Genomic DNA, 13,416 nt, shown 5'->3' with positions numbered 1-13,416 from the left:
TTGGATGTCTAAAGAAGCCAATTGTAATGTCATGGTCAGATAAAGTGTAAACACCACAGTGGTATTTCCCATTCAATTTGAAAAAAAAAGATAGAACATAAATCAACTTACTGCAGGTCCTTGCTCCCCTTGAGGACCTCCTGATCCAATTGGTCCTGGAGCTCCAGGTGCACCTGGGGCCCCCTAAGCAACCCAAAGGGAAAGTGTTGCTCAATAATTCAAAGTATCTGGTAAAAAAATGACTAGGAAAGAACTTACAAGAGGACCTGGTGGCCCTTGTCGACCTTGAGGTCCATTATTACCAGGCAGACCCTGAAAGTAATGGGCAAATAATATACAATTATGCTGTGTGACAGTGGCTTTTTCCCCCTCCACTTCTAAGTTGTTTTGGTTTTTGGAGATGTACTCAAGATTGAGGTTATCTGTACAAATCCACCTTCATTTTCTTGCCCTTTTGGCACAAAGCTGCACAAGTCCAGTGTTTTTCCATCCTTGGAAACCTGTTTAAACTGCAATTATCATCCAACTTGGAAAAATGTATTAGGATTGCTTTCTGTATGGCTTCCGCCGCCCTTTCAACAAGTTTTCTAGGCTTTTATGATTCTCCTTTCATGTATGAAGTGAAGCCAACACAAAGCAACAAAACTGCTGAAAATATTGAACACAGCTGAAGATACAAGACTCCAAAATACTCCAATGAAGTATCCTCTAAGTTCTACTTACAACATTTTTAGCTTACCTACACTGTTAAATCCTATTTAGTGGGGCAAATATTTCTAAGAACATTCCCCTCCGGTGTTTCATTTTAGGGTATCAAGGGGATCGTCATCTGTCCAAATGAAAACACTCTGATGGCACGATGTAAGTACAATTTTCACACACTAACAAATCACTGAACCATGAGAAGCAAGCTTTCAAGCGATCACCTGACCAATCCACTAAAAACACTAGAGAATGGCGATCCAAATCTCCCGAATGCACAAAAAAATGTGATTATCTTCATATTTAACAAGAATAATCCAGTTACTACAGTGATAAAAAAAGGCTGCAAAAATCTTCAGTGAAATGAACAAGTGTGTCTAGCCAAGCTTGGGATTTTAAAGCCATGGGCCTAACAAGCCAGCCTCCTCATTGTAGCTAGTGATTAAATGTATGTTGCAATAAAGACTGGAGCTAGCCATCTGAAATGGTAAGGCCTAATAATAACAGTTTTCTGCCAAATGTTCTGATCACTCACATTATTTAAAGTGCATGTTGTAAAATTCATAAAGTTGAAGTCAATTGACAAAAGATGTCTTACTCTCACTCCAGGGGGGCCATCTCTACCGGGGGAACCCTGGCTTCCAGGAACACCCTAAACACAACAAAAACCAGCAGAGTTTAAATCATCTTGGTAAAGAAAGCCCACAGTAAAAAACACTATCAATTTGATTGTGCCATTTTTATTATTGAATTTCACAACACCAATATAAATAATAAATCTCAGTATCTCAGAGATTCCACATACAATGATTTTTCTTAAGATTTTCCCTCCAATGCAACATATTTTTACTCCCTATTAAAATCATAAACATGGAGGTGAAAATTATGAATCCGGGGGTGGCTTACGCAAGAAATTTTAAAATTCAACAATTTTAAGGGCGTGGCTTATACACAGGGTGGCTTATTTGCGAGTAAATACTGTATTTAAAACACAAAATATCATTTCTATTTAAAATAATAAAAATGAGATGAATCACAAGTTAACTGTGAAAACATCCAATTAATTGTGTGTTTTTTTTAAATGCACTAAACAGCACTAATATATATTTAAAAAGCACAATTTATGTGGGACTGCTCTGACAGTGGTCAGTAACTAATATTGAATTTGTCCAGGCATCAAAGTGAAATATAACACTAAATCAAAGAAAGACTGGAATTACAAAAGTTTCCTCCTCATGAAAGGTTTTCAAAGTAAATTGCCAATTCCATTCAGTAACCTTTTTTTCCCTCTTTCACAAGATTGAAAGAAGCCCAATAATTGAACAGAGTTATAAAAGAATAATGTGTATAATTAGGTTTAATTATAAATGAAAATGAATTTTGTTTTATCATTAGTAACCAAGTCAGGTCGTTTAATTGTGGGTTATTATGACAACGTTTTTTTTTATTTTTATAATGGCGGTGCACAGGCTGCAGACACTAACAATAAAACACAAGATGCTCATCTGTATTCCTACTGCATGCACGCACATACATGGAGAAGGAGAATTTCTAAACAGTCACAGTTGTGTTTCAGTTCATTTGATCATGAGCAAAATATCTGACAGATTTCTTACACTTATTCTACAAGGTTTGATATCTAAAATAGTTGCACATCATTTCTTACCATTGGACCGGCTGGTCCGAGCTCACCCGTTTCTCCTTTTTTCCCAGTAGTGCCCTGCAAACAGTGTTCAACATGTCAGCGGTTTGAATGATAACAGTCATGGAGGCAGATGTCAAGGGGGCAAAAAAACAAGCATCAGTTTTCATCATTAAGTTCCCCTGCAACTTGAGTGTGCTTTGGATTGGAGCCTCCATATGTCTGACAGGACCTTTTTTGACAGTTTATGCTGGCATGGGTTTGATAGCCCACACACGAACACACACAGACACAAAATGTGATTTTTCTGCCCACTTGTGAGAACAGATTTTTCAGATCTATGCATGGACGATCAGTACAATAATTTTAAAAATGATTTTGAGTGTGTCAACAAGCATATCTTACCGGAGGACCTTGAATAGATAGGCCACCAGGTCCCTGAGGACCTGGTGGTCCCGGTGGTCCGGCAGGCCCAGCCTCTCCAACGGGTCCTTGAGGTCCCTTTGAACAAATCAGAAAAAGAAAAATCTATATCAGGAGTGTTAAACACATTTTTGACATAGGCCAAATTGTAGCAATGGTTTATTTTGGAAGGGCGTCGTGGTAGAAAATCCCTTCTTTAACCTCTGGATAACACTTTTTATTTTTCTTTGTTTATATTTATTTGCTTTTTTAAAAACATAGATGGAGGGGGAATTGTAGATTTTATTTTATTTATTTATCAAAAAAGAGGAAAAGCATTCTCAATTATAAAAATGTGAGAAATGGATACCTATTCAATTCCTATACAAAATTGTGCCAGTTTTATTTTGGCCCAAAACATAATGTCAATGCATGGTTTTTAATTTTGGGGGCCCAAACAAAATGAGGCAGCAGGTTGTATCTGGCCCCAGAGCCACCAGTTTGAAACCACTGAGCTTAACATTATTATCATATTAGATCATTAGATGTTTCTTTCATTTAATTTGGTTACCTTAGAAATGAAGTCTTCATCAAATACTTAGTCTACATATAAATAGGAAAATTATGTAAACTATATTGAAATGTTATTAGTTCTATTTTATCCTATTCTAAAGCATTTATGCTAGAAATAAATGGGAATTTGCTTTTGGAGTCAACACAAGCTCTTCAAAAAGCATGGCAGAGAATTCGGTAGAAAGAATGCAATTGTGATCTTGCAGGCAAGAATGTGCTCGGCATACAAATGTATCAGCAGAGTCCTGAAATGCATCTCAAATAGGGTTTATATATGAGAATAAAAATGTCCCCTTTTTTATGCCCGTAATTCATCTTTGGGAATTTTTCAAAATACACTTGGGTGGACCATCTCATATTCTTTGCTTGAGACTCTTCCCAATAATGAAAGTATTTTCTCATTGACTTACTGAAAGGCCACCGTGCATGATCGAGTGGTAGGAAGAAGCCTATCTAAAACACGTTTCCCATATGTCGGATTAAATGACCATGAAAAGGATGGGGGCACGGAACTGCGGACCTCTTTTCACAGCTCAACTGTTTGTTCATTATGCGCTACCAGAGGATGAATATAAAAAGATACACCGCTTTTAAAAATCCTACATATACATAATCATGACTATAATACATACAATTAGTATGCAAGGCCTTAAATCCATAGAAATGAAGTCTACCCATCTTTTGTCCACTGTTTAGACCAGGGGTAGGGAACCTATGGCTCAAGAGCCATATGTGGCTCTTTTGATGGGTGTATAGGGTGCAACATGTGAACCGCTGGTGTGAGACCTAAGTTTCGGACCAATGGGAGCGCCACGTCGGCACTGTGGCGCCGGAACTATCTCTAGCGCCTTTTTAAAATCATAATTTTTCTTCATTAGACTCTTCTGCATTCATACTCATTGATTAGCAACAGTGAAATAATGTTCTCATAAGAAATCAGACTTTTTTTTTTTACATTCAAAGTGGTGAAATGAATAATAAATGCTCACATTTTCATGTATTTTTACTTTTAAACTCTGAGTATGGCTCTCAAGGAATAATGTTTGAAAATATGAATTGTTTATGGCTCTCTTTGTCAAAAAGGTTCCCGACCCCTGGTTTAGACAAAACCGACATTTTTTTTGCCTCAAGAATTAATAAGTTAGTGTCTCAAAAGACTGTTTATAAGCCTTTCCCATCTCCAGTATTTATTTTTTGCAGCACTTCAATTGACAAATAGGTGGACGCTGTTCTGTCTTAGGAGATCAGGCGTGGACTAAACATATGTAAAATGTATAGTCAGCAATTATTTGTCAACACTTCTGAGAGATGAAGTGGGCGGTTTTATTGATGCTCCCTTAGGGCCCGTTTATACAATGACGCTCCGACATCAGATCACAACAATTGTGTTGTGGAATGGCTTTGGTAGGGACCATGAAACCAGAAAGTAAAAATGCAAGCTTTTAATTCAGGGCTCTGCAATGAAATGACTGCGTTATGGGATTTGCTCCGTCGTTGTGTGAATGAAAAATGCAGCTGAATCTTTTGCTTCAATGTATTCACCACATGTCACAGGCGCAGTCGCCACTTATGGTGGCTGATTTCTTCCCTGCATCTGCAAATATTTGGGCACATTGTTTTTCTATTTTATCAAAGAAACTATACATCGCCAGTTAAATGTTTGCGGAATAATCAAGAGTTTAAGGCAAAAAAAACACTATAGTAGTTTTGATCGCAATACTTTTTGGAGAAAAATTATTGCTGCTTGGTGGCCTGCACTTGAATTTTCCAGTTATAATCACAGTAAAAGCATTCAATTCAATTCATTTTAATAATAATATCCAAATCGACAAAGGCGCAGGAGTAAGAGTTTAAAAATGTCTTCCCTTATACGACCCCCCCACTATGTCTATTCAACATATTCTTGCTCAATGAACACAGATTTTAAAAGTGATATATAAGAACTCATTAATTTTAATGTTTTAATATCTTCTCTTTTCAGAGTGAAGATAAAGTACCATGGTTCACCAAGAAGTACACTTTTCTTGGTTTCTGGAAAAAGCTAGTAATATACGTTGAAAAATATTGTTCTGACATTACTAAACACACAATTTCTTTCGAACATGAAGCCTATTTAAACATTTATATCTAAAAACAATGTATTTTTGGGACAAATAGCTATAATGGAACATAAGGACTTTACATACCGTGAGTCCAGGTTCTCCCCTGTCTCCTCGTGTCCCTCGTATTCCCGGACCACCCTAAAATACAGAACAACACCAGACTGAACAATCTTTCTGATACAAAATATTCCTCTGAGAATATGGATGTACATAATTGTTTTAAATTAAAAATTAAAACCTTTTTACACAAAGATTATTGGTGCGTACATGATTAAAGATAATAATGTCTCATGTTCTACTATGCTTAGTATATTGGTCAGCTGCTTGTCTCAGGAAAATGCTAATTTGAGTGTATTTATAGGATGAAAAGATTTATTGTACCACATGGGAGTTGTGGTTGTTCATATTGCAGTGGACAATGAGAGTTTTTTTGTGGTGGAGTGGGGGCAAGCCAAGGATAAAAGGAGAAAAGATAGGTCACGTAGGGGTGTGATAGGGGCAAGATGAGTGCGCTTCGTCACCACTGCAGAATCAGAAACCGCAGTGAATTCATTTCTTCAACACAAGCTATAAGTACTACAGTGCAGTAAGGACCGTAAAGCGAGGGCGGCGTGCCCAAGGGACCCGTTGGAATTTTGCAATAGACTGATAAACCAGATGGATGGCCTGGAAAAAAAATATTATATGGAAAAGAGTAAAAAAAAAAGGAAATAAAATAAGAGATACGTTTTTTTCTTATCTTTACGGACCCCAATTTTTGTGAAATATGGATGAATATTTGTTTGAAAACAGAATACAATAATTTGCAAATACTTTGCAACCTATGGTCACATAAATAGACTACAAAGATAAGATATTTAATGTTCAAATCTAATTTTTGGTTTTGTAAGTATTGTTCCGTTTTGAATTAGCAATAGAAACTTCAGGGAAGTAAACAGTTTTAATGTGTTGCCCTTTTAGACAAATGTCAATATACTTTACTACTTCGTTTGCTTCGCTTGTTCTAAAAGTCACAATTATGGCAATTACCAAGGAAATTTGTTTCCCTAAGATCTGATTGGTTTAAATATTCTAAGTGTTTTGGTGCAACCTGTTCCTTAAAAATGCATTGGAAATCATTCTTTTAAATGAAATAATTTTCAAAAGGTAAACCATCAGTGAAGTTGATGTTTTAAACACACAAAGAATCATGTTTTCTTTCCATATTCCCTTCTACTCATTTATATACCGGTCCAGTTAACCTCACAAGGTTTGCGGGGGTGCTGGAGCATATCCCAGCTAACTATGGGCAGAAACCCCCTGAATTGGTTTCCAGCAGGTGTTTGGTTTAACAGCAACTTCAACTAGAAGTGGCATTAAACTTCTTATAGCCATTTTTTTCCAAATTATATTTTCACACTGTGCCAAACTTATGGTGAAGCGAATTATTTCATTGGCAACATGCGATGACCGTACTTGCATTCTAGTCATGAAATCAGTCAAATGATGGCCTGTATCAACTCATATGTTACACGTTAAAACATGAAGTGTGTTTTATTTAATGATAAATACGTACATGCTAGACGCACATCTAGCATGATGACCGTTGCTCTTTTATAGCAATGAAGATTTACTGCCTGCCATATGCCCAAGTTACAAGGTGATTTAACTAGTCTATTCAAAGCTGCAGGGCAAAACAAACAGTGAAAAGAGACATAAAGAAGTAGCAAAAAGAGAGTCAGTGTCGGGATGACGAGGACATAAAAGAAAATAATAGGATGGCCCCAAAGACCGCATCACAGCTGCATGCTGTGCTGCTGTTGGCTGAAGAATGTTCGTGGAATAGAAATTCACATACAAAAAGAGTTGAAGGGGGAAATAAAATGGGGAAATGTTGAGCATTACCATGTATATTGGATATTTGTTGCTAGGCTGCAATATTGTCGCACTACGGGCTTCTTAGTGGGAGGTAATTAGAAAATGGCAAGAGTGGACATGTGCGCATCCCTCATATCAATTGGTTGCCGTGGGAATGGAATTGTAGCAGATATCAATCGACTGTGATGAATGGAATTGCCACTTAATTGCCGTTTCAAACTTGATGTTGCCGATGGAGACGAATACAACAAATGATAGTTTAGACTTTGGCGCCTTGTAAGCCAATAACAGAAAACAAAGTAAACAAAAGTGACAATTGAAAAATGGGGAATCATGTCAAGAAGTTTCAGGCTATAAATCAGCTTTGTTTATGTTACATAGACTAACACTTTCTTCAATATACAAAACACACATTTTCAATTAGATGTGTCTGAATTGAAGGAAATTCTAGAAAGTGAGCTTAGACTCCAACCAAAAATGTTTAAATTTATCTAAGCTGTTTTTTTGTGTGGCCCGGAGTACGATTCATTAGCGCGTCAGTCTTACAGTTGTTAGATCGAGGGTTCAATCCCAGGTTCGGTCCTTCCTGACTGGATTTTGCATGGGTTTTCTTTCATTTCTCCAATTGAGTGAATCATAAATGCAAAATTAAGATGGAAGAAGAAACCAACAAGAGAAAGAAACTTCAACAAAGTAGGGGCCAGCAAAATAAAAGTTGACTAACTTACACATTTTCATTAATGTTAAATTTGGATCACACAAACAATAGTGACTCACAGGTGGTCCAGAAGGTCCTGGCGGCCCCTTGCTGTCTTGAGAACAAGTGCAGGCCTGAGGCATCGAAGGGCAATCCTCTTCAACACGCTTTAAGAGCAACACACCAGAACACACACTTTATGTTTAGCCTACAAAGTATTTTGCTTTGCTATTTTTTGCACATTGAAACATGATGAGCTTAAGTGTGTGTGTGTGTACATGGATGTCTTCTTACCAAAGCTGGCAGTTCACAACACTTATCCCTGCTTGCCCACGATGTACTGCAGATGATATCAAACATCTGGAGCTGAAACTGCAAATACATACAATACCCTAATGTTAGATTCAGCATATTCTGGCTGCTATGACACAACCAATATACTTTATAGATCTCTTAAATGAGCCGATGGGGATGGGATTCATCTTAGGTTTGACGCTCAGTAGTATCTTCAATCGACAAAAAGGCCACTTGTCTGACTATTCCTTGGTTGCATTGCTAAATTTAAATATTTAAAGATGTATTTACTTTCGGTGATTGTCTGGCAATCATTTCAGGCCCCCACCTGCTGCCCCTAGTTGGCTGGGAAAGGCTACAGCACCCCCCACGATCTTTGAGAGGATAAGCGGTACAGAAAATGAATGAATAAATGAATGGTATTTTGTTTGAAATGTCTTTCCCCCCCCCACTACTGCACAGCATTATATCAAACATTTCATTTATACTTTGCGACAAAGAAAATAGGTTGTACTTTCTTGACTAAAGATGTTGTTTAATTATACTTTAAAGATGGATACATTAACTTTTAATTGTGACAAATAGTTGACTCTCTAGAGGCTCTGCCTACGCATTCACATTTAAAATCAAGCCAACTAAATCTTTACTCATTCACCAATGTTTGAAAATGTGTGTTCCAATGTAGTAATAAGGATGATTTGTGATGAGCAATGTCATTCACCACACACTATAAATTTAGATGTGCAATTTTGCAGCTTGGTGATAAAATAATGCCCCCTTGAGTGAAAACGCAATCAAATCTGCATGGCAGCTTACTTTGTGGGCTGACGATATTGTTAAATTGGCCTGTGGTGGCATCATTCATTTGCCGTTTAGTCGCACACGAATTTCCTGAGCAGCGGTGGGGAAAAATACGCCAAAAAAAATCTCCTCATTTAATGTTTTTTTTTTGTTTTTTTACTTTGACAGGGGAAGCATTTAAAAACAATAGTTTTATCAAAACCTACCTAATTAAAAGTAAAATATTACGTTCATTTATTTAATTACACAAAAAGGGCACAATGGGAGACTGGTGATCATGTCCGTCTCACAGTTCTGAGATCAAGAGTTGAATCCCAAGCTTTGGCCTTCCTATGTCAAGTTTGCATGTTGTCTATGTGGGTTTTCTCCAGGTATTTAGTTCCACACCTCTAAAATACCAATGGTTGAAGCTTCAGAGGCTGATTGAACGCTCTACACACAAATATTGTCTACCTTGTGTGCCCTGTGATTGGCTGGGAACCACTTGTCTACTTTCAATAGTGAGCTGGGTTCGGCTTGAGCGCCCCCGCGACCCTCAATAGGATAAGATAAGCGATGAATGAAAGGATAGTAAGTGCAATGTGTTAATTTCCACCCCTCTCTGGAACGTGGTTAAGATTTTTCAGAAGATATTATTTTCAGAAGTATATTACAAGTACAAGTGCAGTATTTAATTGTCTTAATTAGCAGCAGCAGTCATTATGTAGGCAGGTTAAAGACATTCCATACTGACCGAAGCAGAGTGGCCTTGTTTGCTTTGAGACCGCAAAATGCGACCCAAAATCTCCACGCCATCAGTGGTGATGTTCCCAGCTGCACTGATAGGCTTTTCTCCAACTGCAACGCAGTCCACCGTCACTTTCACTGCCGTCTTACTGACGGTGACATGGAGCTAAACAAGGAAAAGCATTAAATACGTCAGCGTGTTTGTCAAAAGGCTATAGAAATAAAGAAAATAATGTGGGCAAAGGCTTATTCCTGAAACTTTTAGAAAAAAAAAAAGAAACAAATAAATAGGCCACCAAATATAAACAGAGTGTTTTTGCATGTTGACATAAAATGTTTTATCAGTCAATGAATAATGATGCAACAAAGTATTTTTGGTGGTTTGATGTCTATTTGCAAGTCATGGTGATCCAGAAGAGATCACAAGGGTGCGAATTGAACATAAATAAATGATTGAGGATGAATAAAACAGTAAATTAGGGTAAAAATGGAATACTTTTGATAGAAAATGTTGGCGTTTCATCATAATAGTCTTCAACTTCAAAGTGCATGAATTGGTGTTTAGAAAGCAGCTCTTAGTTTTCCTCAGCTTATCGTTTTGGAGACATGAGACAAATTGCTTTTGGTTCTTTCTGCAGAGTGATGCATTATCACTCATATTGCACATATGATTTGAGGGAAATGAATTAACTCTGTTGTGCTATGAGAGCAAGAATCCATAACAAGAGGTTATCAAGTGATTCTAATCTTCAAAACACAAACACTGCTAAACAAACAGAGGAAAAAACAACAACATGGAATCTGGCTGTAAAAAATTGACTAAATACGTTTCTTTTGAAATATACTATATGCTGAAAATACTACGTACGGTGTGGATGTGACAGAAGGTGATGATCTTAATTTGTGTAAAGAAAATGTCACTTCTTGAGTACTTTCTGCCAGTTTGGCCTATCATGAGACTGTCTACATTTTTGCAAAAATTATCTTTGGGCAGTCAAAGTATTAAACTAAAAATTTTGGATTAATGCACAAGCTAATTTTTGTAGAAGTCACTTCAAATTCAAAAGGATAAGACATTGTTTCTCTGAAAATCTCATTTTACTTATAATGATAAGGTTTTCAAAAATTTAGATCAACTACCTGATTTTTTTTTAACATCCATTCAGAACTACGACGAATAAAATATGTCCATCAACTTTTTGCATAAATCATATGCAAACTAATAATCATAAAACCTGAATATCACAATTAAATATTTTCTTGTGCGATGCTCAGAGGCAAATATAAAGCTCATTTATTTATTGCAATGTATTATTACAATATGATAATTATTGTTGGGCTAAGTTAAGGCAATACTAAACTGAAAGTTCAACTTTAAAACAAAGACTTGAATGATGAGATACGATCAGACACTCCAAAATATCAGAAGGCTGCTCAAGATGTTCTCTTTTTGCAGACTAGAAAGAATTGAAAAAAAAAAAGAACGCTATCGATAACTCAAAGTCGATGCACTAACCTTGTGAAAACTGCCATGGAAGACTTTTTTGATTTGAGTTCCTTCAAAGGTAACAGTTTGAAATTCCCCTCTGTAGTCATAGTTGAAGAATGTCAAACTCTTTGTGGAATCTGGAGGAAATAATGACAGATAAAGATTACAACATAGAATCTTAGGTGAAGTGCAAGTGTGTATTGAAATTTTGGAAAAGTTCCTGTGACTTAATTCCACATCTACAGTGTGTTATAATCAAGCCGATTATTTTAGATCCACAACATCGTGCAGGAATTAATGTTGAACTAATGTTGACGGCAGAAGTCACCACCAATCTCAATCCAGACAAAAAAAAAAGGAAAATGATCCCAAATAAACTCACGGTCCAAGGTGAGTCCCACCAAGGGGTTGGCGTCCTTATCGAGGATTTCCCACAATGCAAAGGGCTCCCGTGGAGTCTCGGGAAGCAGGCGGATTGTCATCGAGATGGTGTAGTCAGATGGTAAACCTTCAGGATGAAGGTACCTGGTAGACATACACATAAATACACACACACACAAGCCAAGAAATAGTTAACAGTGCCCTAAAGGTATGTACTAACCACAGGGTGCCTTTCCCAGTCTCTTTGCCGCTTGGCAGAGAGCTTTTACGGAGCTTTGGCTGCCTCCAACACTCTCAGAGTCCCAATTTCTTTTCATCAGAGAATCAAACTTTTTGGGGTGGGGGGGGAGCTGCCTCTGAGCACTTGAGCTTCAAAAGATTTCAGCTTTTTTTTTTTTACCCGGCACTCTTGCCAATGTCACTTTTGAAAAACTGAGCGTTCCTAGTTAAGGAGGCTAAATTTAAAAAGGGCTGGCAAAAAAGTTCCAAAAAAAAACCACCATAGACAGAGCAATCTTTTACAGCAGCACTTCTGGATGCCTTTGAATTGTCATGCTACATTTAAAGGTGACCTTGGATGAGAATTTTTCACTCTTTACACATGCATGCATACAAAATATACAGTAGGTCAAAATAAGTCTGGGATCCGGTTTAAATTTTTCATCAATTTGATTGTCAAAAGTCAAAACACACACACACACACACTCATCTCAGGAGAAAAAGCATCTTAACGCTGCATTCATGACACCCAAAACAGTGGAAGTTATCCAAAACTAGATGAGTTTATAAATGGCTTTGACCCATTTTTTAAAACCGGATTCATGCCCATTTTGAGAAGAAAACAATGTGCGCACTTCTTGCCATAATTAATACAGCCTAAAATAACATGCATGTGCATTTGTTGTACTCTACTATAATACTATCTCACACGGCCAATTCCAATCATTATCTGTCACCTAAAAAAAACAATAATATAATGTTTCATGGAATGCAGTGTAAATTTATTCACTACTGGTAATTCTTATTAAGTGAATTTAAATCACAACCTGATGAAATCCAGCTTGTTTGAATTGATTTCACAGATGTGTTTTCAAATAATAATAAATAAATGATTAAAAATAAATTTCATATCAGTCCTAATCTAAAAATTTAAGATTATTGGCAGATAGTGGCACCGAAAGTAGGATTTGGGAAAACTCTACTCACTTGGTGGGCTGAGACAGCAAAGCGTCGCGGTGTAATCTGTAACATGGGAAGCTGTTGAAAGAGCCTGGCTCTAGAGAAACTCCCGATATTGTGCTGTACTCCTTCTCGCCCAAACCAAACTTCTCCATCATACGAAAACCTGCAGGAGGCAAAAACGTCATTGCAAATTCATCTGCATTTGATGATCATATTATGCAGTATTTGCGGTGAATTTAAAGCCTTCACCTGCCATGCTGTTTCCACTCATTAGAATGGATGGGCAAGCTGAGTGGTAGAAAAAAATGAGTTAGTGAGGTCTTATCCTTACAGCACATCTGTTTGATTTTCAACATGGTGGGGCTCACTGGCAGTGGCTGCCTCGCAGACAAAAGTAATGAGCTGCTCCTCAATCTTTTTCACAGCATCCAAATCGTCCACAAAGAAGACGTGTCTGTCACTAGGCTTACTGGCAATGTTGACAAGTTCCCCATAATCGGCATCCGCAAAGCCAATGGCAAAAATGATGTATCCTGAAAGTGGGGCGAAATAAGATCAATATTCAATC

At 37.2% G+C, this 13,416-nt stretch overlaps 1 protein-coding gene across 3 annotated transcripts in view; it reads right to left on the bottom strand.

Annotated features, from left to right (window-relative positions):
• Positions 1 to 13,416, bottom strand: part of col14a1a (collagen, type XIV, alpha 1a) — a 67,088-nt gene that overhangs the window by 8,228 nt on the left and 45,444 nt on the right. For all 3 annotated transcript variants that reach the window (XM_077721104.1, XM_077721105.1, XM_077721103.1), the window contains exons 29-42: positions 13,217 to 13,381; positions 13,098 to 13,136; positions 12,873 to 13,011; positions 11,668 to 11,810; positions 11,313 to 11,422; positions 9,804 to 9,962; positions 8,270 to 8,347; positions 8,056 to 8,142; positions 5,506 to 5,559; positions 2,750 to 2,845; positions 2,369 to 2,422; positions 1,301 to 1,354; positions 259 to 312; positions 112 to 183 (exon numbers count right to left, since the gene is read on the bottom strand). In XM_077721104.1, the coding sequence (XP_077577230.1) occupies positions 112 to 183; positions 259 to 312; positions 1,301 to 1,354; positions 2,369 to 2,422; positions 2,750 to 2,845; positions 5,506 to 5,559; positions 8,056 to 8,142; positions 8,270 to 8,347; positions 9,804 to 9,962; positions 11,313 to 11,422; positions 11,668 to 11,810; positions 12,873 to 13,011; positions 13,098 to 13,136; positions 13,217 to 13,381 (1,304 nt within the window). The remainder of the gene's footprint in view (positions 1 to 111; positions 184 to 258; positions 313 to 1,300; positions 1,355 to 2,368; positions 2,423 to 2,749; positions 2,846 to 5,505; positions 5,560 to 8,055; positions 8,143 to 8,269; positions 8,348 to 9,803; positions 9,963 to 11,312; positions 11,423 to 11,667; positions 11,811 to 12,872; positions 13,012 to 13,097; positions 13,137 to 13,216; positions 13,382 to 13,416) is intronic.

Source organism: Stigmatopora nigra, chromosome 7 (assembly GCF_051989575.1).
Source record: "Stigmatopora nigra isolate UIUO_SnigA chromosome 7, RoL_Snig_1.1, whole genome shotgun sequence".
Lineage (NCBI taxonomy): Eukaryota > Metazoa > Chordata > Actinopteri > Syngnathiformes > Syngnathidae > Stigmatopora > Stigmatopora nigra.
The sequence above is the reverse complement of the archived record's forward strand: the minus strand, read 5'-3'. Positions and strand labels throughout refer to the sequence as shown.